This window comes from Panthera uncia, chromosome B4 (assembly GCF_023721935.1).
Source record: "Panthera uncia isolate 11264 chromosome B4, Puncia_PCG_1.0, whole genome shotgun sequence".
Classification (NCBI taxonomy): Eukaryota; Metazoa; Chordata; class Mammalia; order Carnivora; family Felidae; genus Panthera; species Panthera uncia.
Genome location: NC_064809.1, coordinates 16,245,265 through 16,271,340, shown reverse-complemented (window position 1 = coordinate 16,271,340; position 26,076 = coordinate 16,245,265). Strand labels below are relative to the sequence as shown.

General features: G+C 40.1%; 1 protein-coding gene across 1 annotated transcript in view; it reads right to left on the bottom strand.

The window, feature by feature from the left end:
* Positions 1 to 26,076, bottom strand: part of MRC1 (mannose receptor C-type 1) — a 98,027-nt gene that overhangs the window by 4,571 nt on the left and 67,380 nt on the right. Inside the window, exons 16-26 of the mRNA XM_049626864.1 lie at positions 25,692 to 25,733; positions 24,410 to 24,573; positions 23,062 to 23,129; positions 21,297 to 21,397; positions 20,204 to 20,346; positions 19,709 to 19,823; positions 15,702 to 15,868; positions 12,474 to 12,576; positions 8,362 to 8,594; positions 5,806 to 5,971; positions 4,678 to 4,827 (exon numbers count right to left, since the gene is read on the bottom strand). Coding sequence (XP_049482821.1) covers positions 4,678 to 4,827; positions 5,806 to 5,971; positions 8,362 to 8,594; positions 12,474 to 12,576; positions 15,702 to 15,868; positions 19,709 to 19,823; positions 20,204 to 20,346; positions 21,297 to 21,397; positions 23,062 to 23,129; positions 24,410 to 24,573; positions 25,692 to 25,733 — 1,452 coding nt within the window. The remainder of the gene's footprint in view (positions 1 to 4,677; positions 4,828 to 5,805; positions 5,972 to 8,361; positions 8,595 to 12,473; positions 12,577 to 15,701; positions 15,869 to 19,708; positions 19,824 to 20,203; positions 20,347 to 21,296; positions 21,398 to 23,061; positions 23,130 to 24,409; positions 24,574 to 25,691; positions 25,734 to 26,076) is intronic.

Here is a 26,076-nt window from a genome sequence, read left to right as displayed (position 1 = left end):
AGTTGCTGAAGGACATGAGAAGATGAGTAAGACAATGCGTCTTTTCTCTTTTTTTGAAAACTCTGCTTTAATGTTTCAGGGGCACATCAAGCTCAACGTGTGCAAAACAAAACTCATAAAATCCTTGCCTAGAAATCTTATTCCTCCTTAACTGTTTCCATGTCGGTACGTAGCGTCATCATCTTCCCATTTGCTCGAGCCTGAACCTGAGAATCACTCTTGGCTTCCACCCTTTCTAACACCAATGCCTAATCTTATTGATTTTACTCTTTGTCAGTCACGTCTGTCTGCTGTTAGTCCATAACTGGAGGCCTGTATCTCTCTCTCTCTCTCTTTCTCTCTCTCTCCTTCGCCCATTTTGCCCAACCTTCTACCTCCCTCCCCTCTGGCAGCCATCAGTTTGTTCTCTGTATTGATAATTCTGATTCTGCTATTTGTTTACTTATTCTTTTTTTTTTTATCCCATTTCTACATAGGATAATATGGTATTTATCTTTCTTTAAATTATTTCACTTGGCAAAATGCCCTCTAGGTCCATTCATGTCTCAAAAAAAGCACAATCTCATCCTTCTTATGGCTGTGAAATATTCCACTGTGTGTGTGTGTATGTGTGTGTGTGTGTGTGTACCACATTCTCCTTATCCACTCATCTACTGGACACTTCCACATCTTGATTATTATAAATAATGCTGCAAATAACATAAGGGTGCATATATCTTTTTGAGGTAGTGTTTTTGTTTTCCCTGGGTAAATACCCAATAGTGGAATTATTGGCTGATATGGCACTTCTATTTTTAATTTTTTAAGGAATCTCCATACTGTTTTCCATAGTGGCTGTAGCTATTTGCATTCCCACCAACGGCACGTGCAGGTTCCTTTTCCTCTACATCTTTGCCAACACTTGTTATTTCTTTTCTTTTTGATTTTGGTCATTCTGACAGGTTTTGGCCATTTGCCATGCCATTATGGTTTTGATTTTTATTTCCACAATGATGAGTGCCGTTGAGCATCTTTTCATGTGTTGCTGGCCATCTGCATGTCTTCTTTGGAAAAAATGTCTGTTCAGGTTTTCATAGAGTGTGTCTCAACAAGGTTATGGTTCAGGAGACATTATAGACAGATAGACGGATGCATTAGAAGAGAAAATAAGTACGATATGTAACTGACATGTCAAACCGAAGACTTGTTTTAGGTGAAACAACCAAAGGGGAACATGGAAAAATAGAATTCAAGCTGTAAGAAGCATAGGATTTCAAGTAGAAAGAATAGAAAATCATTCCAAGAAGAGAAGGAATAAGAGAAAAGACAGGGAGGGAAGCATAGTGCTTACTCAGGAACATGGCGCACAGATACACGGACTCTCCCATGTTTGGTTTGTGGTGAGAGGAGTTAGACAAAGGATAGATGGATGGATAGATTTATCTACTGCGAGGAGCCTAGAGTGCTAATAGATGGCTCCTTTTGGCCGGACTAATCTGACCCACAGGTGAAAAAAGACTTGGGTTGGGCCTCACTGCAGATGGCAAGAGATTGGTATTTAGGGTAGTGATAAAGAACACTTGGGTTTTTTTTCAGGCAGCAGAATGATGCAGTGCCCTAGAGTAGTGATCCTCTAGGTATGGGATCGTAGAAAGTAAAATGAGATAGGAAACTGACAGACTGGTTAGATTACTATGGCACCAACACCTTACACTACATTAGGGTTGATTCAGCGTCAGCATTAGAGTTTATAGTAAAATACTATAGCTTTCTAATAATAACCACTAATATATTTTAAGTACTCCATGCCAGACATTTTGCTTTGTGCTTTACCAGTATGATCTCCCTAAACTTTTACAACAACCGTATCAAATGAGCACTACCCCCTCTTTATAGATAAGGAACCAAAAGTACAGAAGGTAAGTAATTTGTCAAGATCCCGAAGATAGGAGAGGGTAGGGTCATGGCATGATCCAGGCCTTCTGGATCTCAAAAACCTACACTTAGCCGTGTGCCTGCATCCCATGTTACTGGGTCCTGGATTATCCCCTTGATTAGTGTTTTTATTTCACAGTCACATATTCCATGGTTTAATATATTTCAGGGATGATAACCATTTCGAAATATTGATGACATATTTTGGTAAGTGAAAGTCATTCATTTTATTTACAGGAAAACGCAGTCCTCTAAAATTGGAAACAAACTTTCTCCATCTTCATTGCAATTTTAAAATCTCATTATTTATGTATTTATGTATGTATGTATTTATTTTTAAACACTTAATTTTTGAGAGAGAGAGAGAGAGAGAGAGAGAGAGACAGACAGTAAGTATCCACGGCAATCCTCTACAAAAGCAGTAAGAACACTGACAAATTTTGGAACCCTAAAGATTAATAAACAGCATGTAACAATCCAGCGATACTTATCTTAAAAAATTCAGTTTTTGTGTTAAGAGTGAGCTTCATGATGTTTTAACTTGCTCTAATTTCACTGCATTACCCTCAGCTCTCTGTTTACCTTAAAAACGACAGCTCCCAAATCACAGTGAAAACTAACAGCCTAGAAACCACTAGAATAATCAGAATGGCGGTGGAGCTCTTGCGAAGTCCCACTTCAAAGAATTTCCATTATTTTATCTCTCTGACAGTTCCCTGGAAAGTCTGAGTTGCAAAGCTTTGGCTTTATTTGCCCCAATTCAGAGCTCTTCCAAATGTAAACGGTCTTGTCTCTGAAGCTGTTCATGCAATTATCTAACATCACAGGTGCCTGAGGCAGGGATAACAGTTGAATAAAAAAGAATAACAAAACAGCAGCAACAACAACAACAACAAAAGCTTAAAAGAAAAAATGGGAATAAGATGTCTGTAGTGAGCTCCAAAAAGCTTTGATCCATTCTTGAGAATCGACAAGGCCACAGACATGCACTGGGGCGTGTACATGTGCATATTTACAAAAAATCTGAGAGATTTCTAAGCTCTCACTCTGGCTAACCTTGAGGATCTGCAAGAAGGAAGTGAGCACTAAGGCAGAGTTGTTGGGGGTTTTTGTTTGTTTTAGAGACAGAGTGTGCTGAGTTGGGGAGAGGGGCGGAGGGAGAGAAAATCCTTAGCAGGTTTCATGCTGAGTGACACAGGAGTCCATCCCATGACCCTGGGATCATGACTCAAGCCAAAATCAAGAGTCGGATGCTCAACCAAATAAGCCACCCAGGCGCCCCACTAAGGCAGAGTTGTCAACTATTGTATGAGTGTGGAAGCTGTCATTAGCTGACCCCCTGAACTAACTAAGCAGTAACTACCATGATGACACATGAAAAAGAATATAAACTTTACAAAAATAGTTAAGGAAAATCACTGAACAAGAAAAAAAAACCCAGCAAAAACAACACACTCTGTGGAATGGAAAGAATCTTATTTCCAGAGTTGTACATCATATTATTTAAAATGTCTAATTTTCAACAAAAAACATCACAGGAAACGCAAAAAAAAAAAAAAACAAAAACAAGAAAGTATGGCCCATACGCAAGACAAGGAGTAAATACCAACTGTTCCTGAGAAAGTCACACCTTCGACTTACCAGAGACCAAATCATCTATGTTAAAGAACTAAAGGAAAACATGGCTAAAGTATGAAAAAAGAGTATGAGATACGTCTCACTAAGTAGAGGATATCAAGAGAGAGATACAAATTATTTCTTAAAATTCTGGAGTTGAAAATTATAATGATTGAAAGGAAAAATTCACTAGAGTAGCTTAACAGCAGATTTGATTAAGCAAAAGAAGTAACCACAAAAACATGAAAATACGTAAGTTGAAATTATCGCATCTGAATAATGGAGGAAAAATAAGAAAAATTTACAGAGCCTCAGAAATTTGTGGGACGTCACCAATTAGATCAAAATATACATAATGGATGTACAAGAAGGAAAATAAAGAGAAATGGGCAAAAAGAATACTTGAAGGAATAATGGCCCCCAAAAATCTGAAATTTGATGAAAAACATTAACGTATGCATCTAGCAAGCTCCACATCTATCCGAGCTCCAAGTAAGATAACCGCAAGGAAATCCACATCCCCGAGAAACTGTCAAAAGATAGAGATTCTTAAAATCAGCAAGAGAGAAGTGACTCATCATGTACAAGAGATCCTCCCGAGAATCGACAGTGATTTCTCAACAGAAACCATGGAGGTCAGAAGGCAATGCACGACACTCTAGATAACTCAGAATGACAATCCTAACAATTTAGAATATTAGAGCAGGACGCCTGGGTAGCTCAGTCAGTTAAGCGTCTGATGCTTGATTTCAGCTCAGGTCACCATCTCATGGTTGTGGGATCAAGCCCCGCATTGGCCTCCATGCTAAGCTGTCTGCCCCTCCCCTCTCTTTCTCAAAATAAATAAATAAATATACATTAAGAAAAAACCCTACAGAACAAAAGACTACTAGGGCAGAAAGTGAGAAAGACTTATTCAGCAAATGATTGTTTTTCTACTGTAATTCTTTAAAATTTTGAGGCTGTAATGTTATAAATTACATTGGGGACGCATGATGTGGACCATCCTGTCACAATAGAAATTAACAAGAAGAATAAGCCGGTGTGTTTACATTCCACAGGATTTTAATGTACAGTGTTTTTAAGTACATGGTAATCCGGACTAGGTGATTATGACATTTTTCTTACAGTAAACGTGGCACCTACCCATTCGGAGACATTCCAGAGAAGCCTGGCCCCAGTTTCTCGTGTATGAAGATTCGATATAGTAGCAGTGACCATGGAAGGGAATCCATGCTGTGTGCTCAGACTCTGGGCACCTGCCAGGCAGTTGTGGAGGTTCGGTGGCAGGGATTTCTGTTAATAAAAAGACATTTAAAACAAAGCGAAGCGTGAGGTTTCTCTACTATGTAGAATAAAAGATTAGCAGCTCAGGAAAATTTCATCACCCATCACCATTTTTTTAAAAAGTTCTAACGGTAATCATTTGGATCTGCCATTTTTGTTATTGGGTGTTCTTTTTAGTGTATCTTTTTCTTTTCTTCATTTTAAATGTATTTCAGTAGACGCTACTCTGGTAGAATAGAAATCAATTGCCATCACAATGAAGAATGCAGATCTATAAATATTTACGAAGGTGTTAAGTTCCTAAAAAAAGTTATCAAAAAATAATTTGCAAAGGGAGTCCCCCTTCACTGTATTTTAGGAAAATTATCACCTTCGTATCACTGACTCTTATTAATCGATATGTAGTCTGATAAAATTATATTGATACAGATGTGCTGTCAACATAAAAACCAGTCATAGTTGCCTGACAAATCTGACATCACATAATCTCAAAAATAAAAATTCAAAAGTTTATAAAGTGCAAATAAACTCTAGCCATGAAGAAAATTTTCTGTCCCCCTTATTTGGATCTATGTATATTTGCTTATTATCAAGTTAGTCTTCTGTTATGTGAAGGAAGATGTTTTATTATCTTGTTCTTTAAAGCTATTTTTTTAAGGTTTATTTCTTTACTTTGAGAGAGACAGACACAGCGAGAGTCAGGGAGGGGCAAAAAGAGAGAGAGAGAGAGAGAGGGACAGAGAATCCCAAGCAGGCTCCACACGGCCAGCGCAGAGCCCAATGCGGGGCTTGAACCCATGAAGCCTTGGGATCATGACCTGAGCCACATCCAAGAGCCATTGCTTAGCCAACTGAGCCAGCCAGGTGCCCCTTATTATTTTATTAAGTTAACCAGGAGACGTTACTGTTTAATAATGTCAAAAGTCATGTGTATTCACTTATTGAGGAAATTTCAAATCCCTTGATTGTTTTTGTGTATTCAATTACCATCCGATCTTTTGCAGAGAAAATAAAAACTTTCATTGCAATATGCTGTCTTCCAGGAGCCATCGAGATCCATGTAAACACATGCTGATTTCAGTCTGGGCTCATCAGCAGCCCAGTTAGTGTACCTCATCCTCCATTTATCAGTCCAAGCGTACTCATTATTGGTCTGCAAAGACGAAAACAACAATTAACGTGCAGTCTTGCTTCATTTAGAAAAGACCGAAAGAACCAAGTGAGAAGTAAAAGTATATTTTAGACTGTGATTTGACAATCTTCAACATTTGGTAATAAATCGTTTCTACCAACTGCAATTCAGTAGAGAGAGCCCTTTCTTTTAGAGGGACTCTTGGAGTTCCCCATAAATACATCCTTGAAAGCTAATTTGAAAAACACTGACTTAAAAACCTATGTCTTATTCTATGAAACGTTTTATTTGCAGGTTTTCAGGGTGAAATACAAATTTTGTCTTCAGGACCAATAAAATATTTATTACATCAACACTAAAATGACAATAAAACTAAGTAATTTTCATTGAATTTGTAGACCTTGGAGAGAAACACTAATCTCTTCTAATCGCCTCAATGTTCAGCTGTTGAAAAAGCACACGTGACAAATGACTTAGGCAAGATCCGACAGATAACAGAGGAGCCTAGGTGCCACGCTTTCCAGGAAGATGGTCTTTCAACTATAACAGATACTTCTGGGTATTTTTTAAAAAGCAGATTGTTCTTTTCAACTTGCACACTTAACTTCTTACTGAATTTAGTGGAACAAAATTTATGATCACATGTAAATTAATTAACCACATCAAAAACAGTCCTTATCAATAATATCCTTTGACCAGTCTAAAAGATCTGACAGGCAATGTCTAACAACAGATGATATATAATATTAATGAAATAAATGAATTCTGAAACCGAACCATGGGTCCCATTTTAACTGCATTATTTAATTTCCCAAGCCAATTACCAAAGATTTAATGACAAAATCAAAACCATGTATTACCTCAAGTTGGAATTTTGTAGTATTCTACCACATTTAATCAAATAATGCTTACGTTGTCCTTAATTCTATAGATGTAAGGAAGATAATAGTACTGTTTTCATTATAAATGTCGGTATAGTGGAAAAGCTACTTAATCTTTCTAAAAGTAATAAAACCTTATGTTAAACTCATGAAAGAATTGTGACCCTGTGCGTAAGAAGGGAATGAGTGAACTAACAAGCAAATTAATTACTAAAAAACAGAGTCAACACAGACATAAAAATGTCTTGCCTAAGTTTACTCACAGAAATCAGCATGGAACTACTTACTTTTAAGTATTCACTTCCCTACTTAGGAAATACTCTTCGCATGAAGTGTGTATTTTGATCTCTGTAGCACAGCATTAGGAAATCTATAAAATCTGACGCCAACCTACTTTCCAGTTTTATCTCTTTCCGTCCATTTCTCTCTTCCTGGTACTCCCTTCCTTATGTTCCACCGTCCCAGGCCACGTCAAAAAAGTCCGCTTTCTCAGAGAAAACTGCTTGGCCCTCTCCCCTGACTCGACTGATCCCTTTTCTCTCTTGCAGCACTGTTAGATACCCCTCTTTAACATTCTGGTTTTGTCTCCTAGTAACGTGTTGACATTTCTATTTCTTCTACTAGGAAGTTTGCTGGTTGACTAGCTAAATGGATGAAGATAGACGGATCACAGGGGCACCTGGGTGGCTCAGTCGGGTGAGCGTCTGACTTCGGCTCAGGTCATGATCTCATAGTTCGTGGGTTCGAGCTCCGCATCGGGCTCTGTGCTGATGGCTCAGAGCCTGGAGCCTGCTTCAGATTCTATGTCTCCCTCTCTCTCTGCCCCTCCCCCACTTGTACTCTGTATCTCTCTCTCTCTCTCTCTCTCTCTCTCTCTCTCTCTCTCTCAAAAATAAACATTAAAAAAAAAGGATGCATCAGAGGGCATCAGGGAAGACTCATTTTAGGAATATTTTAGCAACTCCATCACCACTCTTAGTTCTGTGTCCCCCACCCCAATTCTCTGCCACTGGCAACCTGCCTTTTTCTATTATGGAATAAAAGAAACGACTGCAGTGACGTTCTTCGCACAGGGACAGAAGCTTCACAACTTCAGGACTCACAACTCTAGAATGACTGGCCACAAAAAAAATAAATAAATAAAACGTATCCTCATTACCCAGGAACCATGCCCCTGATCGGCTTTCTTGATTCCCATGGTAGAGCTGTAATTGTGACACTCTAGAGAGAAATAAGTTAATACCTGAGAGTGTTGAGCTGCAGAATCTAATTTTAATATTCAAAAGCAGTGTGAAAGTTAATCTAAGTTATGTAAATTTAATTTGATCTCTGACATATATCACTAGCTTGCTAGATCCCTGAAGGCACTGGATCCTTAAAAGATGAGGTCTAGTTTATGTTAGTATCATTCACATTGCCCAGCACAGTGTCTTACATTTAATGAGTGCTCAGCAGAATGAACAGAAAGAGAATCCTGTTTCATCACAATTTATAAATCGTGTCGAGTTGCGCATGTTTCCAGCATCTTACCAAGTTACTGTTCAGGGCGATCCACACGGGTTCGTTAACTTTTTGTATTTGCATAAATGCAAATGCATTACTATAGGGGTCCAGAATGCTAGCAATAAGGGAAGTGTGGAGCTTGCAATAATTTTCCGCCTCTTGCCACTGTAACTTTAATTTCATGAGTGAATAGTTACTTTCACCATATTTAATAAAGCCATCTGTTGGAATTGTTGTTGGAGAACTAGGCAAGGAAGAGTCTGGAAGAAAAAGATTATCTTTCATTAGCATTACCAATAAGCATCATTTAGAGTGTCAATGATATACTGTATCTACTACCATATCTCATTCCATTATAAAAACAATCAGAATAGCATCAATCCAAACCATCAGGTGTTAAAAATATTTCCTAAGCCATTTCACACCAAAAACCAAAGCTCTGATTTTTAATCAGTATGCCTGGTTAACTTAAATAATTTCCAAACTGCATCCAGATCATTAATATAGATATGTAATCAAGTTTCTAAATTAAAAAAAAAAAAAGGCTCGTAAATTCAACGATATGTAGAATCTAAGCAGAAGAAATGACACAGTTTAATCCCATAAATTAAAGAGCCTATCTATTGTCCTGTCATTACTAATTTTTACTTTACCATCTTGGTCAAATTTCAAGGTCACCAACAGTCTTCCTTCCCCTCCTCCATCTGTCCCACCCTATCCATGAATTTGCATCTATTTGTGTGTATTTGGCTCCACCTGTTAGTAAGGCACCTTCAAGAGACTGATTTAAATTCTGGCACGAAGCCAGATACTAGTCCCGGGTTCATTTAACCCCTATCACACCATCATGCTTCATCCCCACTGATGATTGCCTACGCCCTTCACCCAGGCACCCCCACGCCTTGACCAAACTGACTCAGTGGCTGGAGTTCTTCTAAGCCACAGTCACTCTGGCTTTCTGAAGCTTTTTCCTCAGTCTTCCAGCATGGATTTCTAAATGTTGTTGTTGTTTTTAATGTTTATTTATTTTTGAGACAGAAGGAGAGAGCAGGAGAGAGGCAGAGAGAGAAGGAGACGGAGAATCCCAAGCAGGCTCTGAGCTGTAGGCACAGAGCCGGACAGAGGGCTCAACCCTATGAACCATGAGATAACGACCTAAGCCAAAATCGAGAGTCAGATGCTTAACTGACAGAGCCACCCAGGGGCCCTTCCCAGCATGGATTTCTAATTGCTGTTGTAGGCCAATCTATCCTTTGTGCCACTTACTGTATAGACCCCCCCCAAAGAGCTTCTTTCTGTGTCCCTTAACAGATGCCCTAGAGTTAGAGGTTAGCAAATGTCAGCCTGTTGTCTGTTTCTGTAGCCCAGGAGCTAAGAATGATTTTTAAATGGCTGACAAATTAAAAAAAAAAAAAATCGAAGAATAATATTTTGTGACATGTAGACATTATATGAAATTCAGATTTGTATCCACAAATAAAGTTTTATTGGAACGCAGTTATGTTCATTTGTTTACATGTTGTTTATGATTGCCCAATATCATGGCGGAATGCTAGCAACAGAGAATGTATATTTACAGCCTAAAATATTTACAATCTGTCTCTTTCCAGAAAGCAAAAATTTGTCAACCCCTGGCCTAGGGTTCTAGATGTCCTTGCCTGCCAATTTTGTCTTGGCTAAATCTCAGATGTGTTCCGCTGTATACCAACCTAATCCACCATCTGTCTTGTCCCGTCGCTATACAAAAGCCGAACGTTCTTTTGATTACGCCTGGTATGGTGACAACTTTGTATCATCAAGGGCAGTTTCCCCTTTCTTCTGCTGTTGCTGCCACCTTGTGTTGGTAAAAGAATATCCTTAAACCAAGCGACCCAGGCCAGCACCCTCCAATGGTACAGCCAGTAGAGACTGAACAATCTTACGGTTTCCCAACTTGGGGAGGTCTGGGTTTGTCTTCACAGCACCAGAAAATTGTAGGACCACTAAAAGTGGCAAATGAGGCTCGAGGGCAGGCTGAAAAAAACCGTTTCGTGGCAGACTGTATGCAGCTAGGAAACAGCTCATCTGTCCAACTTGCTTATGAAAACAGTCATAAAACAATTATAGGGGAAAACTAAAATATTGAGAGGTTATTTTTAGGTGGTTGGACTGTGGGGAATTTTTTTCCCTTCTTTTTTCCTTTCTGCATTTTCTAAATGTCAACAAAGAACAGGTGCTATGTGTTTTTTAAAACAGTGGGTTTTGGCTCATATATATTAATATACATATGCATAAAAACATGACTCTATATGTGAATAGGATTATAAATATTATCTATTTTTTAATAAGTTTTTATTGGGGGCAAATAGTCTATCACTTATGCTTGTAAGAAGAAGAAAAAGATTGTTAAAAAGCTTGTAAACCGTCATTCACTCCTGGAAGGACAGTCCCTCCTTTCCTCGACACACAGATGCTTATAAGAAGAAAAAGATTGTTAAAAAGCTTGTAAACTGTCATTCACTCCTGGAAGGACAGTCCCTCCTTTCCTCGACACACAGACACAGATCGCATGTTTGGCATTTCTCGTGGCCCAAGATTCTGGTGCCATAAGACACAGCGGAGAGAGAAAAGCTCCTGAATTAATGAACGCTTAGGATTCCCGCGGTACTTGCCAGTCATCTGAAAATATCTTAAGTGATTTTCACTCATTGCCATGAGCTGGTCTGAGTTCCCTGATCCCCCAGAAAGTGTGGAAAAATCCATTTGATGTAGGAGAACAAACACCTTCTAATTCAAACTCTAAGAATTGTTCTTAGGAGGATAGCAGCCCATGCTATCCCCTCCCTCATCTCTCAACCACCTTGCATTGTTGGTCCTCTTTCTGTGGAGCTAGATAATTGTATTCTTGTTTCACTGGAAACAGCCATAAAGTGCATACAACCATCATCCTGATTCTCAGTACATATGTACATTTTCTGTTTTATTTTCATTAAATGATAGTAGGGCTTCCTAGGATAAACAATGACACACAAAGCAGATATCTACATTTTTAGGGGCTCCTGGGTGGCTCAGTTCGTAATGAATTAACTCTTGATCTTGGGGGTGTGAGTTTGAGCCCCACGTTCGGTGTAGAGATTCCTTAAAAATTACAGCTTTAAAAAGAGAGAGATCTATGTTTCTTTTAAAGTTTCTTTTATTTATTTTGAGAATGAGAGAGAGAGCGCACGTGAGAGTAAGCAAGCATGAGCAGCGGTGGGACGGAGAGAAAAAGGGAGAGAGAATCCCAAGCAGACTGTGTGCTTTCAGTGCAGAGCCTGACATGGGGCTCAATCTCATGAACCATGAAATCATGACCTGAGAGCCAAGAGTCAGCCACTTAACCAAGTAAGCCACCCAGGCACCTTGAGATATACATTTTTTTAAATTTTTTTTTAACGTTTATTTATTTTTGAGATAGAGAGAGACAGAGCATGAATGGGGGAGGGGCAGAGAGAGAGGGAGACACAGAATCTGAAACAGGCTCCAGGCTCTGAGCTGTCAGCACAGAGCCCGACGCGGGGCTTGAACTCACAGACCGCAAGATCATGACCTGAGCCGAAGTCGGATGCTTAACCGACTGAGCCACCCAGGCACCCCGAGATCTACATTTTTAAAGGCAGAGAATATAGAACCAAGGAGGCATATATGATATTCTGTGTCAATGGTTCTCAAATTATGCAAGCACGACTGAGGTATGCTTACCGTGACATTTTTAAAAAGGTACAGGGAGGCAAATACCCTAAAGTTCTAACGAAGTTTGAGAAAGTTCCAACTCCAAGTGTAATCTGCATAAAACTTTTCAGATGGATGAAGGGGCACACTCATGAATAGTTTATAGAAAACGCCACCCTTTTCATCTGTCACGGGCATCCATGGATTGAGGTGAGAAACAAACCTGTCAAGGTGCCATTCTTTAAATAAATTTTAAATAAATTTATTTATTTATTTATTATAAATTTATTTATTCTTTAAATAAAATTTTATGTTTTTAGAGCAGTCTAGTGTTCACAGTAAAATTGAGAAGAAGGTTCTCAATTTTAATATTTTCAAGGTTTAATATTTTATAAGAAATATTAAATAACCCCAGCTCTCATGGGCAGGCGAGGTTTGGTAGAACTTACCAGGAAGTGTTTGGCATATGTAGCCCCGCCTACTGTCACACGTGTCATCCATCCATTTTCCTGCATCCCTTGATTTCCCACCAATAATAACAACACAGTCAGCCTGTACATTTATGGAGAAAGGGGGAAAAAAAGGAGTGTGAGGAGTGTGAAGCAGTAATTGTTAAATCAATTCATTAATGAGCCAAAAAAATCCATTATTCCTAACCTCCAAATTTAATCATCCTATTTTTTAATATATTTTTTGATGTTTCATTATTTATTTTGAGGGGGGGGGGGAAGGACAGAGACAGGGAGACACAGAATCCAAAGCAGCTCCAGGCTCTGAGCCATCAGCACAGAGCCCGATGCGGGGCTCGAACCCACAAGCCGTGAGATCATGACCTGAGCTGAAGTCAGATGCTTAACCGACTGAGCCACCCAGGCACCCCTTCATCACCCTATTTCATTTACAGTATGTTCAATTGCTCCTTACTTTCCATGCACCTGCTTGCACTTTCTACCTGGATCTCTCACAGTGAACTCTTGCTATTTTTAATTAACAACCCGGTAGATTAGGGTAAGTTTAGAGACAGGTCTGAGAAATTTTGCTATCAGAAATTCTATTAATCTCTATCAAAATTTAGCAACCAAATGTTAGGAGAATACAATATCTTCTCCACATAAATTCCCCTGATTCAACCCCCAGAATAGGTGTCCTGCTGTTAAAGGGAAATAAGTATAATCTATATTTTTCATTTGCTAATTTAATTTATAAAAGCATCATTATGGATTCAGAACAAATTGCCGTGGTAGAGCTAGAAAGTTTCACATCTTATTTGCGATCTTACAGGGAAGTACGCCAGGCTGGAAAGAGTTCTCTATTCTGTGTTGTGGATATGTTTGCACTATCTAGCTTCCCATAGGATGGTCTATGAGCCAAAGCAAGTCATAAAGTCATGAAATCTGCACCTGCCAAAGTTTTCATCCCATGTCAGATGAAGATTTTGACTTATCACATGTTGGGCTTCTTGAATCTGTCAGTTCGAATAATGAGCTTCAACTCCCAGGAACTCCCTGTCCGACACGTAGATGGGCCATCATTATCATCCCCATCTTCCTCCTTAGCTCTTCTTATCTTTGTTACCCTGGCTTACAGCCTGTGCTCTGCTCCAGAAAGCCTGGACACAGCAAGCATGTTTCCGCCACAAAATGCACACGAAGAGTTCTCTCCCACCCTCTCGATCACACTGTATTTAATCCTCTCAAGTTCCTGAAATTGTAACAACACAGTCTGTGTGTTTTGATTCCATTTTCATGCAATCGACTTTATATTTTGTGCTCAGAAAACGTCTAGAAACAAATTCGACGAAAGATGAACAGTGTTTTTTCCTGGGTGGTGAGATTACAAATTTTGTTTTTGTTGTTTCTGCTTGTCTTTAGGTTCCCAAGACAAAAAAAGAAACTTGGGCCGTAATGATTTTTGTGTGTGTGTGTGTGTGTGTGCTTTACACAAAATTCACCTCTCATCCAGAAATTGTTCCCAGCAAATCCCCTATCACTCTATTCTGCTTCATCTTCTTCAGTAAGTTTTTAGCCCTCATGTATGTAAATGAAGATTCAAGGAATTTCTGCACAGAAAATCACTAGGTACCCTACACAGAGCTACCAAATTAATAATCACAAACACACCATTTCGATCAGATCATGTTTCTCCTCTAACCTTTTCTTGCTGCCTGTCTGACAAAGCCAAACTCATTCCTGGGGCATTTAAATTTCTCTAAATTCTGCTTTCAACATTTTAAAGTTTTCTCCTACTTTTTTTCTGTATAAAAGCCCTGCTCTACCAGAGCTATTTACTCCTGCCCAAACCCACGTGGTGCCTTTTTCTTGAAGAGTTAACTTGCTTCACTCACTTAGCATGGCCTTCCCCAACCCTCACCTAACTTCTGGATCATTGTCTCAAACCTCTTAAGGAAAAGAGCCCTCACTGATTCTTTCTCATGCTCCTTCTCTGCATCAAATGAAAGTCTCCCTATGTAAGTGTTTACTGATTAGATCACTCCGTCCCATAGTAAGTTCTTTCCTGCTAACTACACAGGGCTTTATAAGGGATCCTGACATTATACACTTGCATTCCTTACTATCTTCTTTCCCATATAAGACTTGTGGTCTAAGGGGCACCTGGGTGGCTCAGTCAGTTAAGCATCTGACTTCGGCTCAGGTCATGATCTCATGGTTCGTGGTTGGAGCCCTGCGTCGGGCTCTGTGCTGACAGCTCAGAGCCTGGAGCCTGCTTCGGATTCTGTGTCTCCCATGCTTTCTGCCCCTCCCCCACTCGTGATATGTCTCCTTCCCTCAAAAATGAAATGTTAAAAAAAATTAAAAAAAAAAAAAGACTTGAGGTCTAACCTAAGTGTAAGCTTCTTTAAGGTAAGAAAAAAGTCTTTTGTTCATGTTTTTCTCAATGCCTAGTGTGCTGTTTAATACTGACCAGTTGACTATTCAGTGATACAAGATTAAAAGCACTAAAATAAAGAAACAATCATCTGTCTCTTAGGTTAATGTACAAGAGCACCCAGGGCACTGTTTGGCACATAGCAAGCACTCTACAAATGGCAGCTCAGTCATGATAATGATGAGGATGGGATCTTTAGTAGTAGTAGGTCCTGGGCATAAACCCTCAACACTACAAGCATCAAGAATTTACAAGGGGCGCCTGGGTGGCTCAGTCGGCTAAGCGTCCGACTTCAGCTCAGGTCACAATCTCACAGTTTGTGGGTTCGAGCCCCGCGTCGGGCTCTGTGCTGACGGCTCAGAGCCTGGAGCCTGTTTCGGATTCTGTGTCTCCCTCTCTCTCTGACCCTCCCCCGTTCATGCTCTCTCTCTCTCTTGTCTCAAAAATAAATAAACGTTAAAAAAAATTTTTTTTTAAAAGAATTTACAAGCAGCTGGTACAAATAAAGTTGATAACTCTGGGCTCAAGTGCACATCATGACTACAACAGAGACCCAGAGTGGAGCCGGCTTGGCCATCCCTTGGGATCCCCACCAGCTGCCCCACGAGCTGAAGAGTTCTGAATTGAATTTATACTCCTTCTCTCAAGGCTGGCTCAGTCTGAAACACTTAAAAACTGCAAGAATGAACCAGATCAGGGAGAACTCTGGTAGACTGTCAAAGAAGACTCATCACTAATATGATGAAGCAGGCTGACGGTATACGGAGAGGTGACCTGAAACGGATATTTACATCTTCGTAGGACAGACTGCTCCTTCTCCCACCAGGGTAACCTTTCCCCCAGTTTGTATAATGAACTCCTCGACCATCCGTCCACAGGAAAGTGTGCTCTGAATTCACATCATTCAGCCCAGTCCAGGCATTAAACTTGGAGTCCTTCATGTGATAGGTGAGAAATGCTGAAAGAAAAGTTGCACAAGATACTTTAAAACCTGGGGGGAAAATACTCAACATATGGAAAGTATTCAAAATACAGAATTTTAAAATACTGAATCCATGATTAACATCTTTATTATTTAAAAGTACTTACCATGAAAACAAACACAGTCTAACCTTAAAATCACTTTATCATTTCAGTTTTGTACTTTGGCAAGTTTTGCGTCATACGGGTCTAGGTTCTTCTCCGGGCCAGGGCAGATAGCTGTCCGGTCTGTGCCCCGCCCAATGGCAGTGAGGAAAGGGTGGCTCAAGCCCATCCCATACACTGCTTTCCATTTCATACACCCCGATCTGGGGGTGACTGCCTGCCTTCTGCAGGAAGAGGTATTGTTTCTAATTCATACATAGTTATCTTATGAGTTATCGGGTGTCGTGATTTTTTTAAATAAGATGATCTAATTATAATAACTAGGGGGCAAAGAGAGCTCTTAATCCAGAAAATTTCTGAAAATGAAAACTACTTGTCAAAACGAGAAGCATTAGGCTGTCAAATTCTCGCTACTTTGGGTTTCCGAGCCCAAAGAGCTACCCAATTGAAACTGCTTCTGGGCAGCAACTGCTAGGGGTCAGGGGCCATCCGCTAAGTGTGCTTGGACCCAGGGGGGTAACTGGATGCTAAGCACTCATGTCATTAGGAGAGAAGATCTAGAACAATTCAGAGAACGAAGAACAAATGTGGCCTTTTGCTTCTTTGCCAATTCTGTGGCAGTGAGAGAGGATGGGGGCAAATATTCAGAAGCTGGAAAAGGCTGAAAGGCACAGGTGCCCCAACCCCTGTCCACTTGCCCTTCCTCACGCCTCCCACACCGCGCGGCCACCTTCCACAGCTAGCAACCTCCCAGCCAGGAGTCGTGGTTGCCCAGGTGGATGAACACCGACTCTCCAGAACAATTTCCACACCCTTACGCTTGAACACGACTCCTGAATGCAAAGAGGATACTGACTCACTGTGCACTGGGGTTTTACTAAAAAATGCAAAATAGAGAGAAGCCCAAAGAGACACAATGATCTGTTTATTCGTGAACAAGTAATTCCATGGAAGGGCTACTACTCCATGGTTATTCTGACGAGTAGCAGAGGCAGTGAGTACTCAGCTCAGAGATTTTTGCTTATTTCTCAACTAAAGGTAAAAAAAAAAAAAAAATTTTTTTTTTCTTCCAACATTTTTCAGAGAGAGAAGAGAGCATGGCAAGGTATTTACTTTGGTTTTATTTTATTTCCTAAACAAGATCATAACCTTTCCCAACCCCAACTTGAAATAATGTGGAAAAGAACTAACTACCTGCCAGTGTTTTAGCCCTGACTTCTTTTTCTGCCAACAACCACAAATAAGAATTCAACAACGTGTGCTTGCTTTGCCAGGAATAATGTTATTTTATCTGAAAATTGTTTCCTTCTGCACGTCTCTATTACCCAGGTTCTAATTCTGTTATGCCAGGAATCAGCACTTTGTGGTTAAGAGAAGAAGTCAATTATTGTGTTTCTCCACTGGGTAGCTAAGCCCAAAATGTGGTAGGCCAGTTAGAGAAATATGAATATTATATTCTTAAAATGTTTTTATTGTGTGCTATGGTTTGACCCTTTTCTTTCCGTGTCTGGAAAGTTGCTGCACTTGACAAAGGTTCTCAGCGAAACCCTGGTTGATTTATCGTATAATATGATAATATGTTCCAAGAGAGCACACGGCAGCCTTTATGGAATAAGGTAAACATTTGAGAGAGTGTCTTTCTTCTTTCTTATATTTTCTGAGATGTACCATGATTTTGGAAGTCAAAGGATTTCAGAACCAAGAGGGAACTTAGAAATTATCTAGTGCCTCATCTCCCCCTTAACAACCCACATAAATTCATTCATACAAACATTTATTAAACATCTTTCATGCCATGTACGAGTCAATATGTACACTATATGCTAGAGTCTATAGGATCCAAATAAGAACTTTCCAATGTAAGCATTTTCACAGTCCTTTAGAGAATTCACAAAGCAGCCCATTTAATTAGTTCCTTTTTTTTTTTAATGTTCATTTATTTTTGAGAGACAGAGCGAGCAGGGGAGGGACAGAGGATCCGAAGCAGTGTGCCCAATGTGGGGCTCGAACCCGCGAACCTTGAGATCATGACCCAGGCCAAAGTCTGACACTCAACCGACGAAGCCACCCAGACGCCCCTACTCCGTTCTAATTCTTAGAATGGCCTCCCAATTTTGAGCCTAGGCCTATTTCTTTATAATTGCCATTCATTGGTGTTAAATCTTCCTTCCAGAAGCACACGTGTCCATATCCTGTCTTTTTCAGGCTGTGAAAGATGAAGGTCTTTCAAACATGGCTCACTTGCTGCCTGCGGTGGCTTCCAAATTCTCCAGCCATTTGGTTTCTTCATCTGGCTGGCCTGTCAGTGGCCAGCATCCTCCTTAAAGTGGTGGCTCACTTATTTAACTTGCTATCTATTTCAGGTAAGGTGGCCATGAAGAGACCATGCGAAAGTAGTCAACTGTCTTTCTCTTGTCAACAATACAGTAAGTTTTAACAATCCGCTCTATGGATATGATGCGTTTTTCCCTTCATTGTTCTTCAAAGCAGTTGTTCATCCTTATGTTTTATTAAAAATTTTTTCTCAATTTGTTCAAAGTTCATATCTAAAAATTAGTTTTAGTGCATTTTAAAATGTTTTCTATTGATGCTTATTTACTTATTTATTTATTTAAAAAAATTTTTTAAGGTTTATTCATTTTTCAGAGACAGAGAGACAGAGCGTGAGCAGGGGAGGAGCAGAGAGAGAGGGAGACAGAATCTGAATTCAGACAGGCCTGAAGCCTGCTTCAGACTCTGTGTCTCCCTCTCTCTGCCCCTCCCCTGCCCGCACTCTGTCTCTCTCTGTCTCAAAAATAAATAAACGTTGGGGCGCCTGGGTGGCTCAGTCGGTTAGGCGTCCTACTTCAGCTCAAGTCATGATCTCACTGTCTGTGGGTTCAGGCCCCACATCGGGCTCTGTGCTGACAGCTCGGAGCCTGGAGCCTGTTTTGGATTCTGTCTCCCTCTCTCTCTGTCTCTGAAAAATGAATAAACCTTAAAAAAATTTTTTTTAAATAAATAAATAAGTAAATAAACATCAATAAAAAAACATTATAATTTCCATTTACTGCTCTAGGGGTAGTTCTAGGAGTGAAAGTAGAGACTAGTTCTAGGAGTGAACTCTCTAGGAGTTAATTTTAACAATTTTCCATTTCACTCCTAGAACTACTCTCTACTTTGGCTCTTTGGGGAACAAACTGGCTTGGTGGAAAAAGAATAGCGTCTAAGTGGGAATAGCCAGTTTGATTCCCAACCCTCCTGCTTACCAGCAGACTGCCTGAACACCAATCACAAACGGGCTGATGATAACCTACTTCACAGAGTTGTCATTAACAATGAAAAGGGACTTCTTTTGTTTTTAATTTGAGAGAGAGAGAGAGCATGCATGAGAGCAGGGGAGAGGGGCAGAGGAAGAAAGAAAGAAAGGGAATCTTAAGCAGGCTCCATGGTTAGTGTGCAGCCTGATCAGGGTCTCAACCCCACAACCCTGGGATCACGACCTGAGCTAAAATCAAGAGTCAGAGGCTCAACCGACTGAGCCACCCAGGTGCCCCAAAAGGGACTTTCTATGTTAAATGCCCAGCAGGCTCCCTACAACTGAAAAATAGTTCTCCATATGTGTTTGGGTTTTCTCCCCTGCCTCGTCAAAAACCAAAATATCATTTACTATCATCAGCGGGAAAAGGTTACATATTGAAGCGCATCACTGATTGTACAATGGTCTGCATACCTTGTTCTTTGTCATTGCGGATCGATACCAGATTTCCCCCAAATCCTATGCAAGCTTTTCGTGCCTCTTGCCAATTTTTTCTTTCTTCTTCAACAAATCCAAAGATTTTGAAACACTTGGAGGGAAGAAAAAAATAGGGACTAAGTCAAGATAATAGTGTTTGCCCTAAAGAAATTTAAATTATTCATGCAGATCGACGCTAAATATAAATTTTCTCATCACCCAACAGAGATCCAGAAAGTTAAGTTAGTTTCGTCACCCACGGACTTCCTTTGCAAAGTGTTTTTTCTTCCTTGTAACAAAGGGCACATCTATCTGGATCCTTCAAGTATACTCTCAATTTCCACAGGGAATTTGACACAGGAACCTTCATCTATTCTTGCCTAAAATTTTCTCAAGGGACTAGGTAAGAGGAAGTTAACTTTCAGCTGAAAAGTTTGCACTGTCACTCTCCACATCGATCGATGCCAAGGTTACCGCTAATTGTTTTAGTACCTTGTTATTGTAAAAATTCCAGCCTTCCTTACAACCTCCTGGGACTGCAGGCACGGTAGGAATGACCGTGGCATTGATGCTGCTGTTGTGCCGCTGGCAAATGAAGGCATTTGGATAACCACAATTAATGTCATTCCAAAACCCTGGCAGAGGACAAAATAGCTAAATTAGATTTACATATTTGCATTTAAAAACACTCTTTTTTAAATAAAATGCCTTATGTTTTCTAAGGATTCTCAGAAATGGCTTAGATTACAACACCATTTTTACACAAGTAACTAGAAAGATCTATGCCATACCCTTTTGTTCTTTCACTTAAACTAACAATAGTTCGGCTTTATTTTATTTTATTTTGTTGTTTTATTTTAGAGAGAGAGAGCACAAGCAGGAGAGAGGGGCAGAGGGAGAAAGAGAGACAAAGAATCTTAAGCAGGCTACCCGCTCAGCATGGAGCCTGATGTGGGGCTTGATCCCACAACCCTGGGATCATGACCTGTGCCAAAATCAAGAGTCACACACTTAAATGACTGAGCCACTCAGGCGTCCCGATAATAGTTCAACTTTATGGAGAGCTTCCTACGAGCCCAGAATAAACTTGATGTTGCAGATACATTATCTAAACAGCCATTAACAGCTAAAGATAATAATCTAATCGTATCTAAACTTATAGATACCAAGCATTTGTTTAGTGGTTTAGAAATATCATATCTTTAATTCTCTCAACAACACACAAGTTCTGGTCACTATTCTCATTTTACAGACAAAGATGTGGAGAGAGATAATGGAGACAGATAAACCCTCTGGATATTCTGCTCAAATCAAAACATAAAAAAAAAAAAAACACTTCCTAAAATAAGTGACAAGATAGTGTCCTTTATTAGAGCACATGGGAAGCACACATTCTCCTCGCCAACTAAGCCAACATTCTCCTCGCCAACTAAGCCAACTAACAGTTACGCCGCTGAGACTTAAAGTATTTCTTCTGCTTTTCTTGCCTGACGTAAGGGTACAACTTGCTACTTTTAGGCTAGGGATGTAGCAAAAGACACATCGCACCATGGGGCAGATTCAAGATGGTGTTTATGTTGTCTACCTGAATTTGAATACATGGTCACACAATTTTCATCGTCGTTTGCAAAATTCGGTTCACCTGTGGCCCAAGACACATAATCCACTTTGCTTCCGTCCATCCAACTGAAAGAGAAAATTCAGGCCCTTAGCAATAATAATCCAAACATGGGATAATTGGTTACAGCCTAGCGTGAGGGAACACCTGAGTCAGTGAAGATGCACAGAGCACAGGATTGGAAGCAAACAGAAGAGAGGATTCTAGAAAGACTAGCGGAAAAACTCTGAGGAGCCGGTGATTCCCGGGCCATTGTGCTCCTCTGCGGCAACCCAGGGCTTTGGATAGTCTGTCTTCTTTTCCCTCGCTGGAAGAAGCTACCTTTAGTCTTGAAGCGAGAGAGGAAATGGAGATCCCAGTTGCTCTGGAAGCAGCCAGAAGCAAACATCTCTCGCAGTGCTGATTAGACAGGATTCCCACAAAAGAAAACCACCCATAGAGAGAGACGGAGCATTGAGACTTTCTCGGTAAGGCCCATTCTGTGATTTTTGTGTTTATTCTAGGTTTCTCCCAGGGTATGCAGGCCAATGCTTATTTTATATAAATTACAGAAATTCAGAGACTGTTAGCTGGGAAGAGAGCAAGAGATCATCGAATCCGACCCTCTCATTTTAGAGATGATTAAAACGGATGCTTGTCCAGGGGCACCTGGGTGGCTCAGTCGGTTAAGCGTCCGACTTCGGCTCAGGTCATGATCTCACAGTTTGTGAGTTCGAGCCCTGCATCGGGCTCTGTGCTGACAGCCTGGAGCCTGCTTCTGATTCTGTGTCTCCTTTTCTCTCTGCCCCTCTCCCACTTGTGCTCTATCTATGTCTCTCAAAATATAAATAAATGTAAAAAAATAAATAAATAAAACAAAAACGGGGGCTTGTCCAAAGAAGCATCAAACATTTCTGATCTTTAAAATTAAGGAGTGTGAGTTTGGGTCTCTATTTACTCAAAAATGGCAATAAGGGTCAAGCGGAACATATGTGGCTAACACGTCTGCACACGAGCCAGGAAGACATATCTGTTCTTCAAACTTAGGAGAACATGTGTATTCATGAACAAGGAAAGAAACCCCAAAAATGTGCTAATTTCCTCCCTCTCGGAGCTTTTCCTGGCCCCTGTATCTAATGGAAAACAGTACAGTCATTCCTTTGAAACGAAAGCATTTCATGCAGTTGAAAGGGTATTTCAAAGTAGGGCTGTTAAAGCAGTGAGTGGGGCGACATAGAAGGGCGGTTTAATTCTGTGCACCACGGATGGTCCAAGTGGGAATCATAATTTTAACGGTAAAGTCGGTATTCATATACGCAGCATGTATCTCCTTAGCAGGTGACTTACTAACATGGGATGACATCCTAAAACAAAAATAGGTGGAGTTTTGCAAGATTAAATCAGACTTTGAATTGTTTACTTGAGAATTATGATGCTCAAAATATTTAACTGGATTTTAAGAAATTCTTTTGCTTTCTTTTTAAGACGCTTTTTAGATTGAGAGCTCAGCAGGATTTTTTTTATAGATATATATACATCTTTATTTTTTATTTTTTTTAATATACGAAATTTATTGTCAAATTGGTTTCCATACAACACCCGGTGCTCACCCAAAATATGCCCTCTTCAGCCCATCACCTACTCAGCAGGATTTTTAAAAATGCGTTCAGCAAAGCCGAAGTCTCAAAATAACTGTGAGATGTTTATCAGATCCTCCTCTGAAGCAAAGTTGTCTTTATTTTGATGTACTTACATAAACTTTTTATCCAAGCTGATCAATAAGCCAATAAAATATGCTGGTTGTGCATCATTCCTGTTTACCTAAAAGATGGAAGTTGACATATAGTTCAATCCATACTTACGTAATAAGAAAATTCTTAAACAAAACCTACTTAGTAATGAGGCAGCCCATTTGGGTTGCTTTCTAAGGAGGGATTCATGCAGAAATTTTGTGGTATATTCAAAGTTACGTTTTTCATAGAAATAGAAGAAAAATATTGGGGCACTTGGCTGCCTCAGCCAGAAGAGCATGTGACTGACTCTTGATCTTGGGGTCCTGAGTTTGCACCCCAAATTGGGGGTAGAGATTACTTCAATAAACTTTTCTAGTTTTTTTTTTCACTTTAAAAAAATTTTTTTAATGTTTATTTCTTTTTAAGAGACAGAGAGACAGAGCATGAGCCGGGGAGGGAGGGGCAGAGAAAGAGGGAGACACAGAATCCAAAGCAGGCTCCAGGCTCTGAGCTGTCAGCACAGGGCCCAGCATGGGGCTCGAACCCATGAACTGTGAGATCATGACACTTGCCAAAGTTGGACACCAAATGAACCACCCAGGCATCCCTTAAATTAACTTTTAAAAAAAAAAAAGAAAAAAGAAAGGGGTGCCTGGGTGGCTCAGTCAGTTGAGCGTCCAACTTTGGCTCAGGTCATGATCTCGCAGTTCATGGGTTTGAGCCCCACATCGGGCTCTGTGCTGACAGCTCAGAGCCTAGAGCCTGCTTCAGATTCTGTGTCCCCCTCCCTCTCTCTCTGCCCCACCCCTGCTTGTGCTCTGTGTCTCTCTGTCATTCAAACATGAATAAACATTAAAAATTTTTTTAAAAAAGAAAAAGAAAAATATGCATACTATATATGAACCTGAATTTATAAAGCAAATACCTTCAGTCATTTTCTGCAATAGCAAATGCCTATAGTAATTAGGTTGTTGGAGATATTCTTTAAAACAAAGTAACCATGTGGTACTTTGCATCTAAGGAAAGACTTTGTCCACATATATATTTATTTGTGCAATATTAGGAAATGTCCTAAAAAGTTCAAACCAAAATATATCCACAAAGATAAAGATAGGTCAGACTACACTGGAATAGCTTTGTAAGCAAACGATTTTTTATTCTTTCATTATATTCAACTTATTTTTATGAGGTCATTCATTTCTGTTATGGCCACCACCCACCTCTCCTCTGGCATTCATGTCTTCCCCTGACCTGAGAAACTTGAAATTTAGCCCCTCATTTGAAATTGCACCACAGGGTACCAGTAGTGGATATTATCTTTGCTTATCACACGTCACTGTTTCATTCTGAAATTAATCGTATTCTTACATATTTCCATAGAAACTTCTTTTTACTTTCACTCTGAATAGAAACAAGATCACCGAAGTTCCTCCTGCAAAATGCTCGGGCGTTGTCCATGGTCTCCTTTTCTTTGCTAAAGTAATACTGGTAGTCTTTGTAGATAACCCACCCATCTTCGGTGACTGGCGGATCTGAAAAAGGAACGGAAAAGGGTGATGAATTTTCCCTCGACAAATTCAAGAATCTCGTACGTGTGCTGCACCAAAGTAAAAAGGGCAGAGTAGCTTTGTCAGAGGTATCAGCAAGTCTGAGAGCCCAGAATAAGCAGGATATTTATGCCCAACACAGACTGAATTACCTAAGTGCAGGGATCCACTCTGCACCAGATCTGGAACTCTATCTTCTCCATTAAGTCCTATGTATCATCATTGGGTAAAAGAACTCCCAGGGCTACTTTCATCAAAGGGATCACATAGCAAACAACTTACATACCTGGACCTATGATGTTCTGAGTTCAATAAGTGAAAGCTGTGAGAAATCAGTTGCATTCTTATACACCAATAATGAAGCAACAGAAAGAGAAATCAAGGAATTGATCCCATTTACAGCTGCACCAAAACACATAAAATACCTAGGAACAAATCTACCCAAAGAAGTGAAAAATCTTGATTAAAATCATGGTTGATCATGATTAAATTCAGGGTCTTGAGATGGAGCCATTATCCTAGATTATCTGGGTGGGCCCTAATGTAATCGCAAGTATCCTTAAAGAGGGAGATCTGACTACAGAAGAAGAAAGCCATGTGACAAAAGAAGCAAGATTGCTACATTGTTGGTTTTTCAGGGTGCAGGAGGGGGGACACAATCTAACTTCGAGGGATGCCGTTCTAGAAGTTGGTAAAGACAAGGAATCAGATTCTCCCCTAGAACCATGGGAGGAAGCATGGCCTTGCCAATTTTGGCCCAGTGAAACTGAGCTCCTGTTTCTGACCTCCAGACCTGTAAGGGGGAATAAATGTACTTTGCTTGAAGCCACCAACTTTGTGGTAATTTGTTACAGCAGCCCTGAGGAACTAATAGAGTACCAAAGAGAAAACCTGGGCCCTTGGGTTGGATTCAAGAGCCCTTGAGCCAGCATATTAAAATACTTTGCTTTTGTGCCTATGAGCATTTGTCTGGAGGAAAGGATCCATACTCCCACAAGGTTCTCAGAGATATTAAGAACTCTGTTCTTCCTGGGTGAAGGAAAGGAAAGGAAAGACCAAAAAAGGCTATCAGTGTGGAGATCACGAAATAAGGAAACACCTACTGTCTTGAGGAGCTGGTGTTGGCTCAGGTTTTGGTGTTTGTCCTGGAAAACAAAAGAAAACCAGATTATAAAGTGTGCGTGAACTTCCTCAATCATATCTCCTTCTAATTTTCCTATTTTTGTGGGTCAAAACAGTTTAAAATGTAGCTCTTCCTTCTCTCCCTCTCTTCTACTCCTCAATTGCCCTAGCATGTTGTAGAGGAGGAGAATGAAGGCTAAGAGAATTAGTACAGTAATAGCTACTAGAAATTGGAAGACACTTTTCAGACCCAACAAATAGTGTCATCAAAAGGGAAGAAAGGAACACGGAGTTTTAGAATCAGAAAACCTAGTTTCAAACCAAACTGGGGTTTAAATTGCCTACCTTCAACTCTGTCAACTGCTA